The 26510-nt window shown below is 33.9% G+C and overlaps 1 protein-coding gene across 4 annotated transcripts in view; it reads left to right on the top strand.

The window, feature by feature from the left end:
* The window catches only part of LOC142334734 (calcium/calmodulin-dependent protein kinase type II delta chain-like), a 96804-nt gene that overhangs the window by 56409 nt on the left and 13885 nt on the right, over positions 1–26510 (top strand). For 3 of the 4 annotated variants that reach the window (XM_075382997.1, XM_075382998.1, XM_075382996.1), the window contains exons 2-3: positions 13076–13525; positions 22281–22439. In XM_075382997.1, coding sequence (XP_075239112.1) covers positions 13180–13525; positions 22281–22439 — 505 coding nt within the window. In that variant the 5' untranslated portion in view covers positions 13076–13179. Of the gene's footprint in view, positions 1–12434; positions 12597–13075; positions 13526–22280; positions 22440–26510 lie in introns of those variants that run through there. The other variant, XM_075382995.1, reaches the window with a different exon arrangement.

The raw sequence follows: 26510 nt of genomic DNA, 5'->3' as shown, positions 1-26510 counted from the left end.
TTTGGGATATAGAAAGAAGCTCATGTTAATTATATTTACTCTGTCGTTGTTTTTCCATCTTAAATCCATTCCAGCCTAACTTGTTGTTTTTGCAGACGTTGTCTATGAATATTTAATTAAAATATAACCCATAAATTAAATTATCAGCTTTCTACTCTCTTGATCAATAATTTATGCCAGCGGGTAGAGGTAAGATATTTTTAGCAACGGCAAATTTCTGGGATGCTTTGAAATTGTTTTCAGACCAAAATATGTATGAAGTTGATGTAATGATTATGTAGTACTTTTAGGTGACTAAAAATATATTCTTTACAGATGTTAGGCAACTCTTGAGATCATGAGAGGTATTATTATAACTATTATATCTGACAACAGGAACAAATTCCCAGAAACTATAGATGTCTATCGACTTGAAATTTTTTGCAAGAAATGAATTATGATTGTTCCGACCCCTCTTGAGGGGGAGGAACAATATACTCAAATGGGTTTTTTTGTTCAGACAATTTTGGCCCATCGATATATTCATCGTAGAGAGTTGAGACTGGTATCATTAGAAAGCATGTCCAGCGTAGAATATGGAGTTGAAAAGATTTTTTTAGTTTCATTTTGTACAGGGAGCTATCGAGGCTTAAACTTCTGAGAAAATTAGACTAACTTCCGTTGTTTTTATTAACATTTTCCGGAATTTTTTGCCTAAAATTTCGTCTGCTAAAATTTGTTAAAATTTTGAAGATTAGTGTTGCTGATTTTATTTTTAAAGACAAAAAGCTTTTATTTAAATTTTTTGTCAAAATTCAGTCTTTTTCATCAAAAATAGCACAAAATTAGAGTCATTAGTCAACTTTCATTAAATTTGCCGGAAGTACACACCCCAAAACTAACACAATCTTTGTAGACTCAAAAGGGGCTATTCCTATTTCAACTTCCGTTCAGAGTGCTCTGTAATTAAAACTTTGCCGTTTTTTGCTAAACCTACTCGTTGATTATCAAAAATGCAACATTTACTTTTGATTTTTTAACTAACAAGCTATCTATATCTAATACATTCGAAAAATTAAATGTTCCTAATTGATGAATAGCATTAGCGGGGATGGCTTTTGGCCAGTCTTGGACAGCTACAATCCAAAAAGAATTCGGATTGTATTCAGTCAGTCTTAATTTTTTTTAAAATTGATCTTTTATGTAATAGCTAAAGAACAGAAATTTTCAAATCAAAGCTCATTAGTGATAGGTAGGTCTAATTGGCTTGCTAAGTAGCTCCAAATTGCAAAGAAAGTAGATTTTACTTAAAAACTTATGGTCCTTTTCACTTTTAAAAATTTTTGATTTTTAAACAAATAATGGCTCCTTGAAATTTGCCTCAATTTTTTCTTAATTTGGTCATTTTGTAGCCTAGTGTCAGCAAAAAGTAATGCTTTTTCTCTTAACTGAATGAAAATTTAATTTCTATTGCCGTTTTAAGCCTTAAGTTATGGTTTTCTGGCTTTGATAATACTAGATTTCACATTTTTAATTTTAGGTATTTGCTAATTTTTCAAATTGTTTTTTTAGTTTTGTCACATTATCACGTCATTCAAAGTTCACAAATTACTTTACTGGCGTTCATGATAAGGCACAAATGAACATATTAAATCTTTATAGATATAGATTATTACTTTAACGGCTTCGACAATACTTTCTTGAAAAATGTATTTGAATTTGGGATTTTGTTTTTAAATGTCGTTTTTACTTTGTCGTTTTAACAAAAAACAAACTTTTTACTTAATTTTGCTTTTTTTTCTTTTTTTTTCTAATTTTTACCTAGTCTCATTAAAGAGAAGTCACATGCTAAATTATCAGTGATCGCAGAAGGCGCAATTGAACATATTTTGAGGGCAAAAATATGGCTTTACGGCTTTGACATCATTTTCTGGCAAGTTTAAATTGAATTTTTGGTTGTTGTTTTCTGGTTGTTCTTTTTACCCACATAAAAAGTTGAATAAGGACAAGTCTTAATGCCGTTCTATGGAAACTTTGGTAATCGTAAACCTATGGGGTGTTTTAGTTGATTTCTATTGATTTTCATTAATTTAAAGTTAATTGTTTTTTCAAAAAATAAGCGAATTTTTTAGCTTTACTTTCTTGTTCTTTTTTTGTCTAATTGTTAGCAAGCCTTATTATGGACTGTACCCACATATTTTCTGGGAAATTTCAAGTTATCTTGTTTAGTTTCAGTTTTATCTGACGCTATCTTGACTTTGTTACTAAGTTTTTTTCAAAAATGGACATAAATTTTTGGATGTAATAAATGTTTATTGTTTTTGTTTTTCCTTGTTTTTTTCTTGCCTTGCTTTCTTGATAATTGCAGATCTCATCAAAATAACTTGGTTTTTGCTCCACTGAAGTGTTTGCGTTGACGCTATGTTGTCTTTGTTGATTATGTTTTCTTTTTTGAAAGAGACAAAGTTTTTGATGTAATTAATGTTGGTTGTTGTTGTTATTGTTGTTTGATTTTGCTGTTGGTCCGAACTCGATTTTTATTCTTTGGCATACCTCATCAATTTAGTGCATCATTTTTCACTCCACTGAGTTATTTGCTTTAGAGGCTATCTTTTCGTTCATACACTATTTTTTAAATAGATACTTGAATTTTTGGGTTTTTCTATTTGTTCCTCATTTGGTAGACAATTTTGCCAAAATTGTGGGTAAGCGGGGTCGGAACCTTATGTGCGATCGCACATTACTGAGCCTCCTTGTCCAATCCTTATGTCTCTGTCTCATTTATTGTGTGCGAAGGAGACCCTTATAATCTTAAGAAAGAGCATTGAGCTACTTTTTCATGACCAATATTTGAGCACTATGAGCTAAATATCCTTAATTTATGAAAGTCTAGGGAAACATTTTTCAAAAGATTTTCGTAATTCTATCCATAAATTATGATAGACTACAAGCTTAATTAATGCACAATTAAAAAGCTCGAAAAAAGTTTTCAGGTCGTAGAAATTTTTGGGAAAACAGTCTGGAGGAAATTTGTCGGAGTAGCGAAGTAAATTTTGTCGCATTCGAACTTACTTCAAAACTTTTCCTATGTAATTAACCATACCTCACATTGGGGAAAAATCTGAACGTAACATTTTCTGCATCTTCGGCAAAATTGTCTAAGAATTGTTGATTCGACAGCGGTGTACAATAAATCTATGATAACAATAAAAAAAAGTTTTTTAACTAAAGTTTAGAGGAAAACTTTTTTTCAAGTTTTGCGCAAAAACATAAATTTTTGATAACGGGCAGCACAGAAAAATATAAAAATATCTTCATGTCTTCCAACAGTGAGCTAAATTAAATAGTTTACAGATTCTCGCACATAATCATAATTGTTGAAAAATGAAAAATCAAAAAAGCAAAAAATAGATGAATTATGTGTCAAAAGAACTTACCAGTTAATTTTTCCAGCTCCGCTCAATCACAAGAACATGAGCAACCATTTTTGAAAAAGTCGCCGTTTTCTTTAAAAATTTACAAACTGGTTTTTACAAACTATTTTTAACTAGAAAAATTCAAGCTTAATTAAAAAATAGCTGTCGTACAGATTTACAATCTGTAGGAATGAGTTCTTTCGTGGTACCAATTAGCTTTCTCTACAGCGGCCAATTAGGGGTGGTTTTGGCGGAGCGATCTAATGCGTTTATTTGTTGCTTTAGAATTAACTATTCGAGTTACAGAATTTAAGTCGATTCGGCGGAGCGAAATCGCTTTCAATTATTTATAGAGTATTTCGCTCAGCGAAAGATACCAAACTTTTGATACGTCTGAATTAAGACTTTGGCGAATCGGATTCTAGTTAAGAGAGAGTCAACTATTTTGAGTTACGAAATTGAGAAGAATGAAATTAGACAAAATTAACAAAACTGATTAACAATTTGTTCATAAGATTACATTACTAAATGCGGCAACTTACAACCACGAGACAATGTGAACAGACAAAAGATCATGCACAGGATGTAAACAAATTTACAAGTATGAAATCATAAGATTCGATCTTCAAAATTAAAACTAAATGAATGAACAAATTAAAGGTAGATAAAATGAACTAAATTAAATTAAAAATAAAATGAACCAATTTAGCTACACCAAACAATAACCCCAAACTAAAAATGTACTATTCGTACCACATTTCCCCCTTGGCGAAAATAAATAACATGTTATTTATCAGAAAATTAATAGTCATATTTACTTGTTAAAATAATTAATACTGTAATGTTTTAATCAGAGTTTTAAACGCAACAGTTTTACTTAAATGCAGTTCAATCACTTTCACTTTCGTAATATCTCTCCGCTTCGCCAACTGTCATGGACAACTCTGGTTCTTCGTAATTGGGAGAGACGTAGAATTGAGTTGGGTATGAGGTTGTTGGAGAGCATGGGCCGACTGTAAAGTTAGATTCCTCTTGATTAGACTGTGCTGCAGCAGTTTGTATGGCCGAGATTATTGATTTATTTTCAAATTGTTGTTTCTTGATGTTTTGTTGTCTTCTTTGTTTCCCAATTGCTCCAGTACTTGAGGTTGTGGTAGGGCAAGTTTGAATTGAAGTCACAGATTCATCCGATTCTGTGGTCGATATTGCGGAGCGTTTTCTTTTTGAGGAAAGTAATGCTACTGATGCTTTTGTAGCTGTTTTTCTCTTTGGTCTGCTTGGTGGCTCCGCGATGACAATGCTTGTAGTTGGTAATTCCATTGGCACCGCGAGATCGTTACTCGATTCGGTAGGTTGATTTGGCGGCGCCGTTGACAGTTGTCTTTTAGGTTTTGTTGGCATTCTTACTCGGAGGGCACGTGTAACATTGGAGTGAATTGACGACACTGTACTGACGTCATCTGCCACTTTTCTATATTTCATTCGTTTCCCTCCTTCTAACTTTTTCCGGGATTCCTTTGCATGGTGGTTTATGAGTTCCTCAGTTGTTTTGCCCGTGGGAAGTTTTGGCCGTCGGTTAGCGTATACCTGCAGTTCTGTGTCACGTTCCGCCTTCGTCCCAAACTTTGCTAGATTTGAGTTCCTGATTGTTACATCTCTCTTGCCCGGTTCTTTAATCACTGAAGTATGTTCAATTGTTTTAATTACTGACGATCCTGGTGCTAGGACTTCATATAAGCCGTCGAGACTTTTCTTTGATCTTTTTGTGCGCGGTCTCTTTTTAGCCAATTTTACCTCTAGTGATGTTTCTGTTCTGGGTATCGATTGGCCGATATCTGGATGAGAAATTAATCTCGATTCCTTGTTTGGGTCCTCCTTTTGTCGTTTCATCGCCTCTTTGCCCAGTTTGTCCTTGTTCACCTCTATTTCAATGTCGCTTCGCTCATCATTGTTCCAGTTTTCGTCTGTGATAAGCTGGTCCCATCTGACAGTCTCCAAATCTAAATATTTGTTTAGAATGTTTTTGTAAGTTAAATTTTTTGGGTCTGGTTTAGTCGTTATATTCCTTAATGGTGTATTCGCTTTTCTGCCAAAATGTGCCTCAAATGGTGATATGTTAATAGTCTTTGACGACATATTCGTAGTTGATAAATTATTGAATTTTTTGATGCTTTCACATTAAATTGATTTTGCGCCGCCGTTTTAATACAGGCTAAGCGATTCTTGATTGTTTGAATGAGTCTTTCAACCAAACCAATTGCTCTGTGGTCGTGTATTGGCGCCTCGATTAGCTGTATGTTATTTTGACTACAAAATGATTCAATTTGTTGCCCCGTTTGACATCTAGATTGATCCAATCTAATTGCACGGGGTATACCGTGTAGCAAAACATATTCTTGAAGAAACTTTAAAATATTATCTGCATTAGCTCTATCAAATACTTCTGCTGTTGGGAATTTCGAAAATCGATCAAAACATGCAAGGAAATAAATCTCTTAATTTTTTTCATTATAGATGGGTCCTCCAAAATCAATTTGAATTTCTTCATTAGGAATCTTACATAACTTTAATGGTGCCCATTTATTTGCTGGTATAATAGATTTTAAATTTTTACCAATCTTGACACAAGTGTTGCACTTTGCTGTTTTGGTAGCGATGTCCCTGTGCATATATGGCCACCACGCGTGTGTTGCTATATCAGTCATTCCCCATGTGCCAGGATGAGTTGCGTGGATGGCGTCTACATAGGCATCTTTGATCGCATGGGGAAGAGCAATTCTGTCATCTATGCAGACACACCCATTCTTTACATAAAATTCCTTCCAGAACGAATGAATTTAAGGGGATATTTGTCTACATCTATCTTCATTGTCCGTCAAAATTCAGTCCCAAATCTCCTTCAAGATCGCTTCCTTGGTTGTCAGGCTGGCCATTAAGGAGCCGGAGAAGATCTTGGAGAGCGCGAAGTTGAATAAGTCCAGGTACAAATCGTCTACTGATGGCGAAGTGGCTGTTGTGTCAGTAGTGGGTGTTATTGGAGTCACGGGTGCTGCTTGGACTGTTGAAGGTCCCTCTTCTGCAAAACGTACTCTCGACGGAGTCGATTGTTTAACTGTCATCAGCGTTTCATCATCGGAAACTGATTGGGACATCATGTAGACGTTCTTGAATTTCGTTGCGATTCGTTGAAAGTTATTTAAATTAGAGAATGACTGTTCAGTGGGTCGGTTTAAGGCAAAAAGCGAGTGAGGAATGTTAGTTGTCTCGATTTTGGGGATGGAATTTAAATTATTGATTGTTAATTCGCTAATTGAGTCGTCAATTTGCGTGCTTGTAGAATGTTCTGGACTTCGCGGTGCGAATTCACTGCATAAGTTATTAGTGGAATTTGGATTATTTACGACGCATTTTGTAGATTGATTTCGCGCTGCGAAATCGACGTAATTTTCGGCATTTAATAAGAAGCGTTTCGCACTACGTTTAATTACATCCAATTTGGCTACAATAAATTGCTCGTCATATGTAGATATATTAGTGGCTTGTTGATGCGGGTCGCGAGATATATAATCCACTAATCCCATTTTTGTGCCCGGAAGGTGATCAATCGAGAAGTCAAATGGTAGTAAACGATCTACTCAACGTGTCAGTCTACTATTATATGATTTGTTAGATCTATTTTCTCTCATAATTGAGAGAAGTGCTCTATGATCAGTTATCACAGTAAAAGGTTTGCCGTATAAATAATACTTAAAAAGTTCCACGGACCAAACAACACCCACAAGTTCTAGTTCGTTTATACTATATCTGTCTTCAACAGAGTTCAAAAATCGTGACGCGAATGCTACTGTATGCCACCCATCAGGTGGTCGTTGTTCCAATGCACATCCCAATCCTTTCCGCGAGGCGTCACATTTAATTCGTGTTTCTAATTCCGGGTTGAAATGTTTATTTTCAGTGGTTTCCGTAATTTGTTTTTTTATTGGAGAAAACTGTTTATCGTGTTCTTCCGTCCAAATAAATTTTGAATTTTTCTTAAGCAATGGTTGCAGGGGGTAACATAATTGTGACAAATTCGGGATAAATTTTCCTAATTGGTGTACAGAACCCATAAAAGAGCGAAGTTTTTTAAGTTTAGTGGGTGCCGATAATTTTCCAATTGCATCCGTTTTACTTGAAAGTGGGGTTACACCTGACTGTGTAATGTTATGACTGAGCCATTCAATCGTTTTTTTCGCCAAATGACATTTTGTAATGTTTATGCGTAAGTTTTCTAGATCTAGTTTCATTAGGCATTTTCGTACCAAGTCTAGATGTTTTTCGATTCCTCCTCTGCTAACGATCAAAATATCATCTAAGAAACAGAAAGTATTTTCCAAACCGGCAAGAGTATAATCAATAGCTTTTTGGAATTCGGCTGGCATATCCGTTAAACAGTAAAATCCAGTTTTAAATCAATATGTGCCGGTCATATCTCCGCTAACAATATTAAAGTTACAATGGCGGGCCGTATCACTGTGTAACTTTAGTTGACTATAAGCGTATTGCAAATCAAGAGTCGTGAAATAAGCAGTCTCCTGCGGCGCCGTTGACAGGGTTTGCGAAATTGTTTGGATTGGCGAATATATATTGGGCATTTGATACTTGTTTTTATGAATAGCTTTGTTTAGGATTTTTGAATCGAGTGCAATTTTGAATGATTTGTCCTTTTTTACCGTAATGACAATCGGAGATAAGAAAAATTGATCAGAACAGTTGTTTAACTTTTCGATATGTCCTTCATTTAACAGTTTTTCTAATTCAATTTTCACTTTCGGTTGAATGTGTATGGGCACTTTTCGTCCTTTTTGATGTATTACTCGATAATTTTTGTGGAATTTTGAATTGACTGTGTGATTTTTTGATTTTCCAATTCGAGATATCAAATCAGGAAACTCCTTTGCCAGTGATTTCTTTGTTGCACAAGGTGGATTTATAATGTTAACCTCTGTTTGTGGACAAGGCCTCTGAGAAATTGTGATGCCTAACTGATCAAAAAGGTCTCGTCCTAATATTTGTCGAAACCCATCAGCTACAACTGTTATTTTTGCTTTCTGAATGCTCCAATCATTACATTTTCCCGGCGTTTTCAAAGTGCCGAGGGGTTGAACAATATCGTTAGAGAATGACTTCAATTCCAATGGTTTTTTCTCCGACCATTGTGATTGAGCACAATTGAGCATTATTTCTCTTGCAAGTGACATAATAATAATGGTACAACCACTACCAGAGTCGAGAAGTAAATCACAGTTTGTGTTTCCAATCTTTAATGACAAATTTTTCAGTGCTAAATTTGGTGAACTCATATTTTCAACTGTTGCAACGTAATTATCATCTGAAGAATCATAGTCTGAGTTGATTTGCTCATTATAATTGATATAATTGACGTTCTGACTTTCCTGACTAGAATTTTGATTAGATGTTTCAGCCGTTTCTACAGTGTTAATGCGATTTGTTTGTTGAGTGTTTCTTGTATTATTAAGTCTTCGACGACATACCTTAGCAAAATGGTTTTGCAAACCACAGTGGTTACATTTCGTACCCATTGCTGGGCAAACCTGACGATGTGTAGGTGTCCAGATTTGACCACAACCACGACATTGTCCAACGGATGCACGGTTGGTGACTGCTCTGCTTGATTGATTTCCACGTACACCCGCGCCGCGAAATCGATTGAATTGTTGTATTGCGTTCACCGTACTACCAGTTGCTCCGTTATTAGATGAAATTCTTTGCCGATTCTGATTACCCATTTCCATGTTGGTTGCAATGCTGAGTGCCCTCTCTGGTTCAACTGTATCCCGTAGGAGCTCTCGCTGAATGTCATCATCCAGCATGTTAGTGATGAAAATGTCCCTGATGTTTGCTTCTTCACGGTTTTCAAAATCGCAATTTTCAGACAATTCTTTCAAGATGCTGTAGAATTGCTCTACAGTTTCGCCTTTCTTTTGCTTCCGAGAGAAGAACACATATCGATCAAATGTGATGTTTCTTGGGCGGATAAAGGCAATCTCCATCTTTTCTCAGAGTTTGAGGGTAGTCAAATCGTAAATATTGTCGTGTGGGAATTTTTGTGTTAGTAATCGTCTTCCTTCAGTACCAATACTTAGGTACAATAGAGATACGCATTTTTGGTCACACAAATTCCATGGACGTTCCCCGCAGAGTATTCCCGCTTCTGTTATCTTTTGACATTTTAGTTCCCATTGCAACTTCAACTGGTTGTTATTTATTCGACGCTCTCTCTCTCTGCTTCCTCGGTTGTGTCTTCAATCGGCATCGCGTACTTCGGTTCCGCTGGCAGACGAACTGTCGATGGTTTGGGTTGTAGCAATGTGTCTATAGTGATATTCTCGCGGGCGAGAATCGCTAGTTTTACTTGAATTCTCCATTTCTCCCATCTGATTGGTGGGTCTAAAGTTGATCGTTCCCAAAATGGCTCTATCGACAACGGTGTTTTCCTCGATTCTCGAGCTGGCTGCGCCATGTCGTACAGATTTACAATCTGTAGAAATGAGTTGTTTCGTGGTACCAATTAGCTTTCTCTACAGCGGCCAATTAGGGGTGATTTTGGCGGAGCGATCTAATGCGTTTATTTGTTGTTTTAGAATTAACTATTCGAGTTACAGAATTTAAGTCGATTCGGCGGAGCGAAATCGCTTTCAATTATTTATAGAGTATTTCGCTCAGCGAAAGATACCAAACTTTTGATACGTCTGAATTAAGACCTTGGCGAATCGGATTCTAGTTAAGAGAGAGTCAACTATTTTGAATTACGAAATTGAGAAGAATGAAATTAGACAAAATTAACAAAACTGATTAACAATTTGTTCATAAGATTACATTACTAAATGCGGCAACTTACAATCACGAGACAATGTGAACAGACAAAAGATCATGCACAGGATGTAAACAAATTTACAAGTATGAAATCATAAGTTTCGATCTTCAAAATTAAAACTAAATGAATGAACAAATTAAAGGTAGATAAAATGAACTAAATTAAATTAAACATAAAATGAACCAATTTAGCTACACCAAACAATAACCCCAAACTAAAAATGTACTATTGTACCACAATAGCAATCAAAGGTTTTTGTTTGGTTTTGTTTCTGTGATTTGAGCCTTCAATTTAGCTCTGATTTTGTGTGTGATCAAGTCAAGAAAATTTACTCTCCAATAATCACAAATGTGATGCTGTAGATTATTTGATTAATATTTTCAGGAGTTGGCCTGCCGTTATTGGCATCAGGCCCACTTTTCAATGTTTTTGATTTTCGTAATTTAGAAGAGAAATCAATTTTCAAAGTCTTGTTAAAAGTAATGTGGTTTTGTATTAGGCATTCAGCGACTGCTGAACAGAAATTAAACTTTTTGTAGGCATTAATGTATTGTTTTCCGCATTTAATCAAATGTTTTGGGCTCTTTCTGTGTTGTTTTAATAATATGCATTAAGTTTGGTGACGTCTTAACAAATAGACGTACCAAAATGTAGAAATTTCAACGAATATGATTGGTTGAGAAAATTAAAACACTTTACTTTTATGCGTTCAATTAGCCTAAACTGGGCAAAGCCTAATGCTAGATTATAACTTTTACCGCATCTGGCCATGCCTCGCGGGCCATGGCCATGCCTCAGCGGGCCGTGAGACTTGATATGAATCTATCACAACCGAACGTGGGACCAGTTTCCCCCAAAAAATTATAATTATTCTATTTCGGCTTAACGCGATTTCTGAACAATTTTACGTTAACACGGATATCCTGTTTTAACACATGGAGAATTTGTTGAGCTATCAGCCAATCAGAAAACAACATTCCTATTGTCTCAATTGTAATTGGCCAGCAGTAAAATTTCTATATTTTGGTACGTCTGTCATTTTCACTAGTGCCATTAAGTTTATATCCATACGTCCTCAAGATGATGAATATTAAGCGGTTAATTAAAAAGTTTTGAAGTTTTCATGTCAAATTTTCATTTGGACTGACGAAACTTTTGTACGATCCGTGCACCATATAGACGCTTCGGTTTTGGCTTCAGTAAAAAAGTAGCTTAGTTGAGAAACAAAATACAAGTTTTTTGAACTTCAAATATATGTACTGGAAATCTTCAGCTCTCTAGTCAAATTTTTAAAAACTTTTCAATGCAGCGTTGTTATCAGAACTGATCAATTCACATCATACTTATAATCTCTACCCGGACTTCACTCGCATAGAATATCAGGAAATTTTGTTACAAATTAAGAGTAAACAATGCTTCTCTATGAAAATAGCAATAGCAGAATAGTTTTTATCTGCTTAGCATGCCATCTACTGTATTATTATTTTTCGAAGACTAATTAATGAGCTTCCATTTCTGTTATTAACGCCGCATGTACAGATCTTTGTCTGTGAAGTCTGATTATGTTCTTTACGCTTGTGTTTGCTATGTCATTTACGATTCAGAATTTTTGAAGTTAAAGAAATTTTTTTAAAAAAACGTGTGACTATATTTATTAAATTGCAGACTGATCTGATTGGTAAAGTGCTTAGTTTAGAATATATAGTCAGTCCCATAAAGTTGCAACGCTATCGAACGTTTCAAAGGTCAAAGTTCAAATTTAAAACATGCAGATATATAGCAAAACACTGCCCATTTGCATGCCCCGAGCTTTTTGAACGTTCGCTTGCGTTGCAACTTTATGGGACTTACTATATATTGTCTGTCTCATAAAGTTGAAATAAGCGAACGTTCGAAAATGTCAAAAACAGGCAATTGAGCATCAAATTGGTCATTTGAATGTCAACGTTTTTTCCATTAAGCTTATATTCATCAATTTTTTTCAACATGTTTTAAATTTGAACTTTGACCTTTGAAATCAGTCCAGTGGCTTTTGAAACGTTAGTTTATTTCAACTTTGTGGGACACGCTATAGTTAGTCCCATAAAGTTGGAACGCAAGCAAACGTTCGAAAAACTCCCGGCATGCAAATGAAGAACGGAGTGCTGATCTCTCAATGTTTTAAATTTGAACTCTGACCTTGAAATGTTCGATAGCGTTGCAACTTTGGGACTAACAGTAGAATAACAATCGGCAGTAAAGTGACGGTGAGAACTGTGAGTTAACGCGCAATTCGACGTTGCTCTTTTGAACAGATTGGGTGGACGCCTGATCATATCGACAATGTAACTTCTTTTCCTCGATTTTCCAATTTTTGGGTTTTTTTTAAGGAACCATTCCCTATAAATTTGCCTTTCTTCCTTCATCCTGTAGATCGTACATCTAATCATGTCTGTTGTAAACAACCGTAATATCTATTATTAAAATTAGTAATCACTTAATGTAAATATTGGTTTATACTTTCCAGTACCAAGACATAACCATTAACATTAGAAGAACAACAAATAAAGATTATAATTTTTTTTGCTTAGATCAGTAATATCCATTTAGTTTAATGAGACGCCTTAAGAGCGCTCGGCCGCGTCTACGCTTGGAAAGTTACCTACTTAACTTGCAGTAATTATTAATATTCTCATTTCAATAGTCGACATCAATTATTATAACAATCTTTAGAGGTTAACTTTGCATAAACTGCGTTTGTTTGACCACCGCTTTCCACCTGGTAAATAAATGTACATATTTACTTATTTCTGTTTTGGTTTAGAATCGCCGATGTGACTATAACAATCATTGCAACATTCTCAAGAACACATTGATTGCCCATAACAATCGAAAACTAAACCAAGAGTGTTTTGAGAAACATTCAAAATGCCCAACTTTGCAGATACGTACGAACTGTGTGAGAAAATAGGTCAAGGTGCCTTTAGTAAAGTGCACAGATGCGTTCACTTAGCCGAACGGAAAGACTACGCCGCCAAAATCATCAACACAGAGAAACTAAACGCGAAGCAGAAGGAGAAATTAGATCGGGAAGCGAGGATATGTCGTATGCTGAAACATCACTCTATAGTCCGGCTGCACTTCACGTCACACGAGGACAAGAGGTACTACATGGTGTTTGACCTGATCCAGGGAGGGGAGTTGTTCGATGACATCGTGGCAAGAGAGAGCTACTGCGAACAGGATGCCAGTCACTGTATACAACAAGTTCTAGGTCAGTATGCTGTTATTGATTCAGTTATCCTTTTTTTAAAAGTAAATATGTAAATTATTCTGAAAATGCCCTCGGGTTATATATCCACATGCCTTCAAATATTAAATAAAATAATCACAGCATCAGGATTGTTATTATTATTATAATCTTTAAATACAATTTGAATTATATTAATACAAATCTTTGTTATCAAACTTTGATTCGGAATCAATAGCTTATGCTCATTAAAAGTTCAAATAAGGAAGTGTTTGTTCTGATGAAGAATTCTTCGTTCTTCCCAATCGCTCTCTATTTCTTTCAGTCTTTTTCTCCTTAAATTTCAGAATTCTTCTCTTCTCAATCTTCATTGAACTCTTGAAAATTATTTATGTTCTCCCCGCTCGTTGGGTGAGACAATACTTACAAAAACGAAGGTCCCCTCTCATTGGATGACATAGGTGAAAATAGGATTTGAACGCTTCTATTTGTCTGTTACCTGGTATTTTTCTGGGCTAATCTGGCAAAAAATCGGTTAAAACGTTTCTAAAACATGTTTTACTGTCTAAAGCTCTCACTTATGAGGGCAATTTGTTCCATTTTGAAGGCTTTTCAGGATCAAAGACTTGTGACTCAACTTCGTTTTTGTTGTATTTTTTGATAATAATTTGATTAGTTCTCTTGTCCTGTTCAGCTTATGTTGAGGAAAGAGAATATATCAAGAAAGGCTGGAATTATCATCTCGATTTTAATGTTTTGAACTTGACTGGTATGGCAGTCAATGAAGGAGGAAGTTATAGACTAAACGCCTGTCATGTCTGGAGAGCATCAGGTCATAGGGATAACATAATAAACACTACAAGTTTTCGACCACCTCTCAGTGCTTGCTTGTGTGTGTTATCCGGTATGATTTGGAACTTACCGAAAGTCCACGAAATATAAGTAAGATATCAATAGCCTTTTTTTAACCCAATTTAACCCAATTTAAAGTTTTAACCCAATTTTTGTCTCAAGAATTGATCCTATAGGCCAGGTCATTCCAACGAACGCTGCCAAATCTCTGTTCAGATTATTTTGTTGATCTTTTCAGAGCGGTCTAGCGTCGTAGATCTCAGTCAAAACTGTGCTGAGATTTTTTTTTTTTCATTTTTAATAACTGAAATTGTAAGTGCTCATTGGATCAAGGACTTTAATTATTTTGAATAGATTTCATTTTCAGCTGCAAACACAAATCGTTTTTATATGCGTAAAAAGTACTATATAAATAGGAAACTGTTATAACAACTTATCTATAAAAATTGAACAGCTTTTGACACGTTTTCTCCGAACAAAAGGCCGTGATCTCATTTTTACTCATTATTCACAGTCAAAAAAATTAGATTTTCGAACGGATTACAATGAGCAATCATACTAATTTATAAGTCAATCAAATAAATATAAATCAATCAATTACTATCCTAGATGCCTACCATTAACTAAGAGGCAAGGCTAATAAAACTAAACAAAACAACAATCATGAATTCCGACCAAAAGTCAATGTCTATCTGTTTTACTGAAAACTTTATTACATAGTCAAAACGGCATCAGATAAAACTTAAAATGAGCATATTTTTCTATTCATTGGAAAGGATATTGGAATTGCCTTTACTATGAATGGAGTACATGGAAAAAAGGGCCGAAAAAAAGGGCCGCAAAAGAGGCCAATTTTTTTCTAAGTTAAATTCAAAAATGTGAAAATCATTAGTTATCAACTGAAAGCTTAAAATGGTCTCAATTCCTTTAGGAAACAATCCTTCGAGACCTGTCGTTATCCAGAATGTCATACAACTACAAAGTGAATAAATACAGGGAAAAATGAATTGTGCCTTTTTTCAAGCCAATATTGTGATTTGCGATTTCTCATTAATGTGAAATTCAGACAAGATTGCAAAAAACCTTAAAAAGAAGGAAAATGTCCAAGAAATAGGAAAAAAGTATGCAAACTCGTAGTTCGTAAGCTCGAAAACCAATACTTAAATATTTAAACAGCAATGAAGTCTATATTGCAACTAAGTTGAAAGACAATGTAATGTCTTTTAGCTGAGACTACGCTACAAGGTAACAGAAAAAAAAGATTTGTAGACTTCGAAAAAAACTGAATTTTTTTAAAAATCATTTTTAAAACCATAGGTCAAATCACCATAAGTCTTCTACTCAAAAACTTGAAGTAACAAAAAGATGAATTGGTTTTTGGCGTGGAAGCCAATTGGAAATGTCTGAATTGAGACTGAGCCAAATGACTACAAACCAACAACAAATATACACAGAACTCAAAAACTTTTAATTGTTTTTTAAGTTAAAACTACAATTTATGTTCACTTTACTTCATTTTGACGTAAACATGATTGTCAAACGTTGAGTTTTGGTCTTAAATCATTTTGATCTGTAATTAACATAAGACCAAATAACAAAAAAACTTTAATAACAGACGGCGCCTCCTCACAATCCGAGTGATATATGAACTATGAAGCTACACAATAAAACGAAAATTAACCTTGTCATGTATCCTTGTTCATTAAGAGCATAATTATGCCAAATGTTACATATATAGCTATTTTTAAAAAAGTCATCGTCAAACTTAAAACTTAATGGAGAATTATTAAAGTTTATTAGCGAAAAACCATTATATACCAACTGAAATCATAAGATGCTTTCTTTCATGGCTCTGTGAATTTTGAATAAAGTATTTGATTATAGGGACTGACACATAAGGCTACACAAAGTACATTTATGAAAACAAAAATTTAATGAAAACATTTTCTTGAGCCATAAAAACAGGCTTTACTCAGACAACACAAAATTTAGCTATTGGGAATCATTTGAACATAAACAGGTATTCTCTAATTAATTAATTTTAAACTATTCAGCCTAAATTAAACCCTACCTGTCTGTAATTGCGAGGAAAAAATACGGAAAAGTATTTTAAATTAGGAGCCAAAATACATTCCCAATACTTATCACATGAAAAACAACGATGAGGCCAAAACTAACGTTGCCATTGCTGCACCACTTTTAAGAAACGTCATTGTACTCTATTCGAAAATCATATCAAAATTAATAAATGCGTTTTTTATAAAATTTTATTTAAATTGGCAAAAAGTGCCAAATTGTTAGTTCCAAAACAATCTCATGGGAACCGGGGGTAACAAAATTTCTCATCCTAGTTTTGACAACATTGTTTTTATGTATGCACTTACAGTCATTTTGGACAAAGTGGACTAAAGATGCATATTTGTTGCCATTTTCATGAAATGCTGATTGTTTAAAATGTAGCCAAAATTGTAGCCAAAAGAGTTGGTGCTAACAATTCAGCAATTTTATCTTTTAACTTGAAACTAATGAGACTCTCATTGACAATTTATCATACTTTGGCTAAACAGATCATAACCTCCTTAAATCCTTTGAAAAAACTAAATTCACAAAAATCATTTTAAGTTGATATTTTACGCTGGACAAGCTTTAGCGATAAAAGTCGCAACTCGTACGATGATTATATCGATCGGCGAAAATTGATTGAACAAAAAACTCAATTGAGCATGTAGTCTATTCCTGAATAAAGTGGGTCAGAACAACAAGCAATGAACCCAGATCAAAGCCACACTTGTAATATTGAAAATGGACTGCTTTGTTGTTCATTAGTGCAATATTTATCCTTTTTGTTCTTCACAACTTCGTAAACTGTTCATTTTGTGGCTCCGGTACAAGGTCAAAATTCACGGTTCATTTGGTTTTGTTTTGTTTTATACCCAAACCATTCACGGAGTTTCGAAGACAGTTCTAGAAAACAGAAAACTAGCAGGACTTTGCATTTGGTATTTGATGCCGCAAAAGCATTTACAATTCCCCGCGGCTACGACTGATACTGAACAAATGTATAAAAATCTTACTTTTTCTCGCATAAAAGCGTTGCAAAACCGGTGAACGACAATTTTTTTCTGACGTAAATAGGCAAAATAAATTAATTTTGTTTGTTACTTCAACAGTTGCTTTTTTCAACGCAATAAATTCACCAATATAAAGTGATCAATTGATATTAATTTTTGCAAAAGTTGTGAACTTTACTAGTGCGCTTACTTTTCTTTGAAATTGGGAAAATAAGTTCATTCCTACGATAAGTTCCATTGTCAAGTTGGCGATGCTCTGCATATTTCTCAGCAAACAATTTACGCAAAATTAGATCTTGACAAACTCTCAATCTCAGTTGATAAAACCTGAAAACACTTCCCTTTTTGATGGATGGTTTCTAAGTCGATTAAACATACTTCTGAATCTGTTAAACAAATTCTATATGAGCTGGCACCTAATCACTTAATTACCCGAACGCCAAATCTAATTATGAACGAGAAATACAAACGTTCAAATACAAACGTTAGAATTGTAACGAAATTTTGTAAAAATTCACAAAATCTTTCAAAAAAATCATTTTAGAATTATTTTTTACTGTGAAACAATAAATTCAGAGCTACGTGATTCTTACTTTCTTTGTTGAAAAATTTTGATATCACAACTCGTAAATAAGCAGTGTAAGTATAAGAGAGATAGAGAAAAATTATTCACACACAGTTAAGTTTTAGCTTAACTAGCTAACAATTTTTAGTAACGAGGCTAGTCATAGCACTTACCTATCTTATTTTTAGTCGTGAAAAAATTTCTGATCTAGTCATAATAAAAAAAAATTATTCAGAAAAGAAAACAACTTATTTATTATATCAATGCAGAAAAAATTGTGTTCGAGATTTTATAACCATTTTCCCCTTTTTCATTCTTTGTTTTCAGAATAAGTTTTAACTTTGAAGGCACTGAATAGTGCGAAATGAGATGAGCTAATATTAATTCAGCTTTTTCAAAGGCAAATTTCTAATGTCTACGCATTTTCTGAGAGTGGAATTTTTACACGGGTTATACTGTTATGAGAAATGTTAACTTGACGAAATCCCCCTCCCCCCACAGTTTGGGTTCAAGTGTCGAGCAAGTTGCTTTTCCGACCGCTCGTGCCAAATTGAATATTGTTTTTTAACCTTTCAAATTCTTCATTGGAGTTATAGTAAAAGAGGCGGGGACTAAAAAACTGCAGCCATTATTTTCTTGGTTGAGAAGTTACCATGATCGTTAAATACATCACACCATTTTAGCAGTGCGCGGCGAAAATTGCATTAAGAAATTCTTTCAATTGTTTGTCGCTATGCATCGGCAAGTCTTCAAATGATAATGGCCCATTTGTTTTCAACACTTAGACTAAAAGGAGGCTTTCTGCTTTTTAAAAATAGAAAACGCGTGAAGAACTAACTGCAGATTTTTAGAATTTAATGGTGGTAGCTAAAGCGCAGTTACTATACCTGTTGTATTTCTATTTTTGTGCTCCGTGTAATTACATTTCACTTATTTTTCCGCATGATCAAAAATCTGTTGCCGCATCAATAAGAACAGAGTTCAAGTAAATTATATTGATGTCTCTACTTTCATATTTAGAATGAGCAGCACATTTCTGTGAAAGCAATGATAGCGTGTAAGTTGGAGAAACTTAAACTTTAAATTTGTACGCTTTTATGCGAGACACGGAGAAATTGTTAGAGGGTGATGAAAAAGGTGTTAAACAAGGATACTAGGATGATCACCTCGGGGAAAGAGTTGAAAATTTAGAACAAAATTTTTTATAACAGCCTCTATATAATGAGCAAAATAAGCAAAAACAAAGGAAGAAAAACAGGGAAATTATTTTGTTAACCTGATAAAAATGTCAATAAACAAATATCAATTGCACATAGTTCATATAGCTTCAGATAGAGCACGAATGCAGTACGTTGTTGCTTAGCTCTCTTCGTCCCCAAAACACTGCAAAATAACGAAACAAAATTTATGTAAAAAGAACTGAACAATTTGCACAATTAGTTTGTTTTCGAAACACTATCGAATTTAATGATGCTTTCATCGGATTGATTGTTTTTTTATTTTCTCTTTTTTTACAGAAATAAAATAAATTAAAACATTAAGTTAACGTATAAGTTTGAATTATGAGTTTTTATCAGAGAAACTTTTAGAAAATTTGATGGCAGAAACCCAAAATTTGAAATAAATAAGAAAATATTTATAAGCAGCGTTTATGCAGGGCCTATTTGACGAAATAAGATTGGATATTGCAAAAAAATTGATAAAAAAATTTACCGAAAAACCTGATGAGCGTCGTAATGATCAACAGCCCCAGAAACAAAATTTGAAATTTCGAGAGTAAATGTTCTAAATTTGGCCTACAATGAACTAAATTAGCTGATTTTTGAATCTAATTGGCTTTGCATATTTTTTGAGAGCAAAGACAACAAAAAGACGATAAAGTCAGCTAAAATGTCAAAATAACAAAAAAAAGCAAAATTAATTCAAACCGGCCGTAACAATTAGCATCTGGATTGAATTAGAATATTCTACTACCCAATGGCTGCTTCTGTTAATAGTAAAACAAAAATGTGTCATTGCAAAGAAAAATTCTAAAGCCCACAAATATATAAATTTCATCCAATTTTTTTGTTTTTCTGCAAAATATCAAAATGCCATTTAGTATAACCTATGCTCGTTTGGAAGATATAAGTTTTTAAAAGTACCTGTTACCTTTGTCCTTTAGTAGAGCTTTTCCTTCATTTAGTTTTTTTTTATCATAGGAACGTTCAGACAATAATATTTCAGAAACCAAAAAGTTCAAACAAACATTCAACACTTTTGCAAGCAACGGTTTTTTAATGAATTTTTCAATGAAAAACAATTAGAAGTGAGTGAAACTTGTCAATAATTTTACATAAAAATTTGATAATCAGCCGTATGATCATCAACACTATGAACAAAAGTCTGAAATCAAGAAAGTGTTCTAGGATTGACGTACAATCGAACAAATTAGCTAAATTTAGAATCTAACTGGATCTGTGTGTGCAAAAGTAAACAAATGAAAAAATACAATAAAATCAGCTAAATTGTTTTCAAAATAACAAACAAAATCAAACTTAATCAAGTTGTTAAAAACTGGGATTTTTTCATGCAATGTGATTTGAATTGTGTTTAGAAATGTGTTTCCCTCCTGGTGCTTTTTGTAACTATCAGAAAACAAACTTTTTTCTTTCAAATGAAACTTGTTCTAAAGTGAACAAAGTATGGCCAGTTTATAATAATTTTACCCAGTTTTTGTATTGCTTTCCAGGCGTTTCCTTCTGAAATAATTTCAAAAGTCAAAAGGGTATGCAGTTAGTTTAACCTATGTTTGGCGATGTTCCTTTGAAACCCACAGCTTTAAACTCAAATTAGTTCTTTTTCGCCAAGCCAAAACTGAGTGAACAATATATTGTTTTTGAGTACAAATCTTTTTTATGTAGGTCGGTACAGCATCAAAGCTTTGTTGTGAACCAAACTCAAAAAGACACATGACACTGTTAGTTCATTGCAATCCTTCATCTTTTGACTTTTGAAAACAGAAAAATATTGTTCTTTAGTTTTGTGAAGAATACTGTGTTACGTTTAGAAGACTAAAAAATCGTTTGTTACTTTGCTTTGATTTGACTGTGTTGCCGTTAAATCTTGCAATAATTAGTTTTTTTAATGTTATACATCTGGGAGAATAGTTTTGGATTTGGAGGAAACCGGTTGTTAAACATTCATGTGGCGATTGGAATTTAGTTAAGCCTTATTATCAGAATCTTGACATCTAAATTTTACACAAGTACCCAAGAAAAAAACAGAATTAGTTCAGAAGAACCTGAAACAAAGTACAGTCAGCTAATACCAGGTAATTGACCTTAGATTTTTGAAGTTAAACTTAAGGTTTGCTTATAATTTTGGCTATCTGAACTAATTTTTATTTAGTAATTTAACCATAGTCGACACTCCTCGGCTAGCTTCAACTGTTATTTTTTGTTTTTTTAACCTATAAAAGCCTGCATTTTTCCATATAATATGCGACTCCAAATTACTGCTCGAAAAATCCCAATTTATTTGGAGATTAATGAAATTTAATGTATGAAAAAAAATCAGAATCCATCTGTCAACGTTAAAAATATGAAAAATGCCTGCGTAAATTTATTCTGTGAAGTCTTAGGACAAAGAAACCCAGAGAATACTATGTAGCAGAACTGTTATAATTTTTGACAACTGTGATGTCATGAATTAGTACTGGTTCACAAGAGCACTAGGGTTATGCAAATTATCACCTTTCTGTAATCTTTACAGGAATTAGCATATGTGAAAACGAAATGCGCGAGCCTATGTATTAAGATTGTATAGTGAACCATTGCAAATTAATGATATTCCATCAGTAAAAAGTTATATTAGTACAGGTACATTAAGTTCTCACGGTTTTGTCCCAACACTTCACCGGTTAAATTCAGATACTTTTCATTTTTTTAAAACAGACAGATGGCTTCTGATTTTATTTTTTAGACATTAATCTTTGCAAGACAAAAGAACATTCTCCTTTTGCTTGACTTTTGCCAGTTTTGAGCTATTTTACTACAAAAATAAACTCAAAGTCACTTGTCACTATTCTGTCACTTGTTTTTTGCAAATCAGCAGCCCGATCTTAGACTGAAGAAGCCAGGAGGTATTGAAAAGCAGTTTTTGCTGAAAGTGTGGCAAAATAGACCAGCAGAAAGTCTGTATTTAAGCCTTCAAGCCAAAACTTGCTTTCAAAACAGAAACTAAATTAGTTTCAATTGAAAATACTATATATCTCATATCTTCCAATTGATGACTTTAATCTTCATTTTAGAAGCGATTTCGTACTGTCACAAAAACAACATTGTACATCGAGACTTGAAGCCCGAAAATCTTCTTCTGAAGAGCAAGAGGAACAAAGATGTGAAGTTAGCTGACTTCGGACTCGCCATTGAAGTGAACGACCAGAGACGACAATGGTTTGGATTTGCAGGTACTGATAGTAATTCATCAAACAATAACCCTGGATCAGGCTTACATCTCGAATGCTTTCTCGTATATTAAAACACGCACGTGCTGAAGGATGGCAGTGCCAGAAATTAAAATGCCAGAAGTTCCTATACATATACACATTAGCCGGAACCTGGCTTCCCTAAGTTATTTTTTCATTTTCAACTTGCAAACTGCATGTTCCAAGTATACATTACGACGCAGAGGTATAACCCCAAAATTTCCGCCCTAGTAAAATTGGCTCGAAAATTAGATACATACAATGAACGAAATTAGGAGATATCCGTTGTATCTTACTTTTCGCAAAAGGGGTTCCGTCAATTTTAAGAAAAAAAAGAACATTCGGAACGAAAAGTAGGTTGCAAGTCTTGTAGCACGTTTCCGCTCAATTTAGGTATCTATTATTTGCGCGCATTTTGAGCATGCAATAAGCACTTTAATAAAGATTTAATCGATGCTTTCAAAACTTTAAAGTGCTTTAAATACATGCAACCACAAAATCTGATTTTTTTTCCCAAAAATCCCTCGCACATCAAAAGCTTTGTATATCAAAGTGGGACTGGCCAATTTAAAAAAAAGTAGCAATAAATAGTACTAATAAGTAGTAATAAGTAGTAATAAAGTACTATAAGTAGTAATAAAGTACTACTAGTAGTAATAAGTCAGGCTTAATTAAATAAGTAGTAATTAATTTAGGGTTTATTGCGGATTATATGCTAAAGCGAGCAACATTGCATGTGAAAAATTGATACATAAATGGAGCAGATGCGTGGTAAAAGCCGTGCGAAGAAAAGGTTATAAAGTTTGTACTTGTATTTCGCGGCTAGGATTAGGACACTTTTGCGAACACGAAATGCTATTTTCCCTTTTATTTCGCCGGTTTCTGCTAAAGTAACTTTTTTTTCGCAATTTTGTTCCATTTTCAATGTACTAACATAGTAAAAACGAACACGAGATACACGCATCGGGCATATCTGCCCGTGACGATTTGAGTATACCTCTGCGTCGTAATGTAGGTAACTTGATGAGGTCACTGAAATTTGGAGAAATTCAAAGCGACCTTAGAAGGCACACATAACCTTGCTTGAAACACGCGCGTTGCAAATTTTATGATCTGGCACAGTATATAGGAAAATTTGGCAATCTAGGCTCTGGCTCGGGAGGGATCTGGTATTTTCGAAACCTGAGTGTTCCTCTGTCATTGTAAGGGAGAACCATGCAGAGAATGCTTTAAAAATATTGTCAATTACTGCTTGGTGCACATGGACCCCAAGCATACATTTCGTTTTTTTTTCACTGTTCGAAGCGAATCAAGTTACTCGAGACATTATATTTTCATAAATGGGAAATTTTACTGAATGAATTCCTATTTTTATCTATTATACTTTACAAGGTTATTTACTTTTTTGACGACCTTTGTCAGGAAATGGACAGCAATTCTCAACTAATATCCTTCAAGTTTCAACTAAGATAATTAAATTTTCTTCTAAGATATTTCAGTATTCAACTAAGATCTTTCAATTTTCAACTAAGAAATTTCATTTTTCATCTAAGATATTTCAGTTCTCAACTAAGATCTTTCAATCTTCAACTAAGATCTTTCAATTTTCATCTGAGATATTTCAGTTTTCAACTAAGATCTTTCAATTTTCAACTAAGATATTTCATTTTTCATCTAAGATATTTCTGTTTTCAACTAAGATCTTTCAATTTTCATCTAAGATATTTCGGTTTTCAACTAAGATATCTCGACTATTTGAATTAAGATCATATTGAGGTTGATTTTCGTATATTAGCTTTTGTTGAATTTCTCTTTAAGGAAACTATTTTTTTTTTTCGATTTAATGAAATATGGCAGTTTCCATAGAGTATCGTTCAACTAGACTAATTATCCATTCTCACTGAAAATTGCCTCAAATACTCAACACTGGGTTTTAAAACCCAAAATTTACCCAAAATATCAGGAGCTGCTGCGAGATGCCACTTAGTTCGATATGGCAATTTGTACAGCAGGAAATTAACTCAAGACCTCAGGCCGGATGTCAATTATTAACTGATGAAAAGTGGAATTTCATCCGCATCTCTGAAGCGGAAATTGGGTCGAATTTAAGTCGGCAGGGAGAACTTAATGAGGTTTTACACTAACTTTCTTGCTTTCTATTTCTCAATACTGAAGAGGTACAACATGTTTGCCATACAAGCCTGCAACCCCCCCCCCCCCCGAACATCATTCTTGGACTCTATTTATGATTATATATTAAAATATTCACCGGTTGGGGTAATGAGGGCGTGGGGGGGGGCTTGGCTGGTTGGTGTCAGATTTGTAGCATCTGGCGCCCCAAAATGGCGAAATAATGAGTGGAACTAGCCGTTACAATTCAAGCATACCATTAATATTAAAAATTATATAAAATTGTCAGTCGTATAAAGGGGGGGGGGGGGGGTTGATAGAGAGATGGAAAAGCCAGTATCAATTTTCAGCTTTCTGTGTTAAAAAATATTTTACGTTAGTGACAAATCGATAATATTTTCGTTGCTTTGAACTCTTAAAAAACTGCTCGGAAAATAATGATCGACTTTTCAACTAAGTGTCAGATTTGTTCAAAAGCCGTCAAACTAAATGCAACAAATTCAACTTCAAGTGGCAATCGTTTAATTGCTATGCTCTCTTATGCTACAAAGTGATTAGTTAGAGCACACATTTTATGTTTAAATGGAAGAGTGTTTTTCTTCACTTTTGGGCCCATGCTCATAAATGTATCTCTGGTTTTCTTGTTGTGTTAGATTGATAATGCGATGCCTTTGTTTTTCTTGTGATGTTTCTTTTTGTTTTTCTTTAAATTCAAGTCTTTCGTTAGATAACTTTCGGCTATTCTTGGGCGCTTTTTACCTAAGGTTCGAGGGTATTTTGCCAAAAAAAATAAATTTAACAAGATCTTGCAAGAAAAATCTAATCTTCTAAGTATCTTGTAAGAAAAAGAAATAATCTTGTAGGAATCTTCTAAAAAGTTAATTTTGTATGATGTTGTAAGAATCTTGTAAGATTTTATATGATCTTGTATGAAGTTAAAAAATTTAACAACGTCTTTGAAGAATCTTACTAGAATCTTGCAAGATCTCACAAGATTAGCTTTTGTTTTCCAATGATTGAAAAACTGTGATACTATTTCAATCAACAATGCATCATATTCAGTAAAAATATACAATGAGTGTTTCCAATATGAAGGAATTATTAAGGAAAACAGAAGCAAATTTTTAAAGACAAAGAAAAAATGAATAACTCCATAGTCCAATCGTTTTGGCTATGAATTCAAACAAGGCGGCTCGTTAATGTGCGTTCGCACATGATGTTCCGACCCGAGCTCATCTACATTTTTGACTAAAATGTCAACCAAATCAAGAGATAACAAAAATAGATGTTTGAGTTTAAAACAATCGTTACACATTCTATCTACTAATTGAATTACTAATGCCATGCTTCATTACAGCACCAACGTGACCTGACATTGAAGAGACTAGAAAAAAAATAGCACCAACAAAATTTTGGCGGCAAAAAATGAATATCTAAATTTAAAAGCACCTGGTAACAACGTCAAAATGCAGTCAGATAAAACCTTAACTACACAAGTTTACCTTTTACTAACTATACAGCAGATGAAAAGTTTTCTTAACGAGACTAGGTAACAAGCCGACAAAAAGAACGAACAGTGAGGCGAAACTTAAAAATTAATCAACATTTTTTGCACCAAGAAAATTCAAAAATCTCAAAAAACATTGGTTTTTAATAAAAAAATCCTTGATAAATTACTAAAAAGTCATTACAAAACCAAAAGCACCCGTCTGTGGTCAGACTATGCCATAGAAACAAACTAAAGAGAAACTCAAAAAATTACAAACGATTTGCGAAAACACAAACCTTTGCTACCATTAAAATCAATAGCTATCATCTGAATATGTATTTTTAATTCAGTTGTTATTTCTGCTATTTCAGTTGAAGGATTTATACTGAAAGATTAAATAAGTTTACTTGGGCCACATTTAAAAACCATTGGGA

This window comes from Convolutriloba macropyga, chromosome 2 (assembly GCF_964194025.1).
Source record: "Convolutriloba macropyga chromosome 2, txConMacr16.3, whole genome shotgun sequence".
Classification (NCBI taxonomy): domain Eukaryota; kingdom Metazoa; phylum Xenacoelomorpha; order Acoela; family Convolutidae; genus Convolutriloba; species Convolutriloba macropyga.
This window is presented reverse-complemented; position numbering and strand designations above follow the sequence as displayed.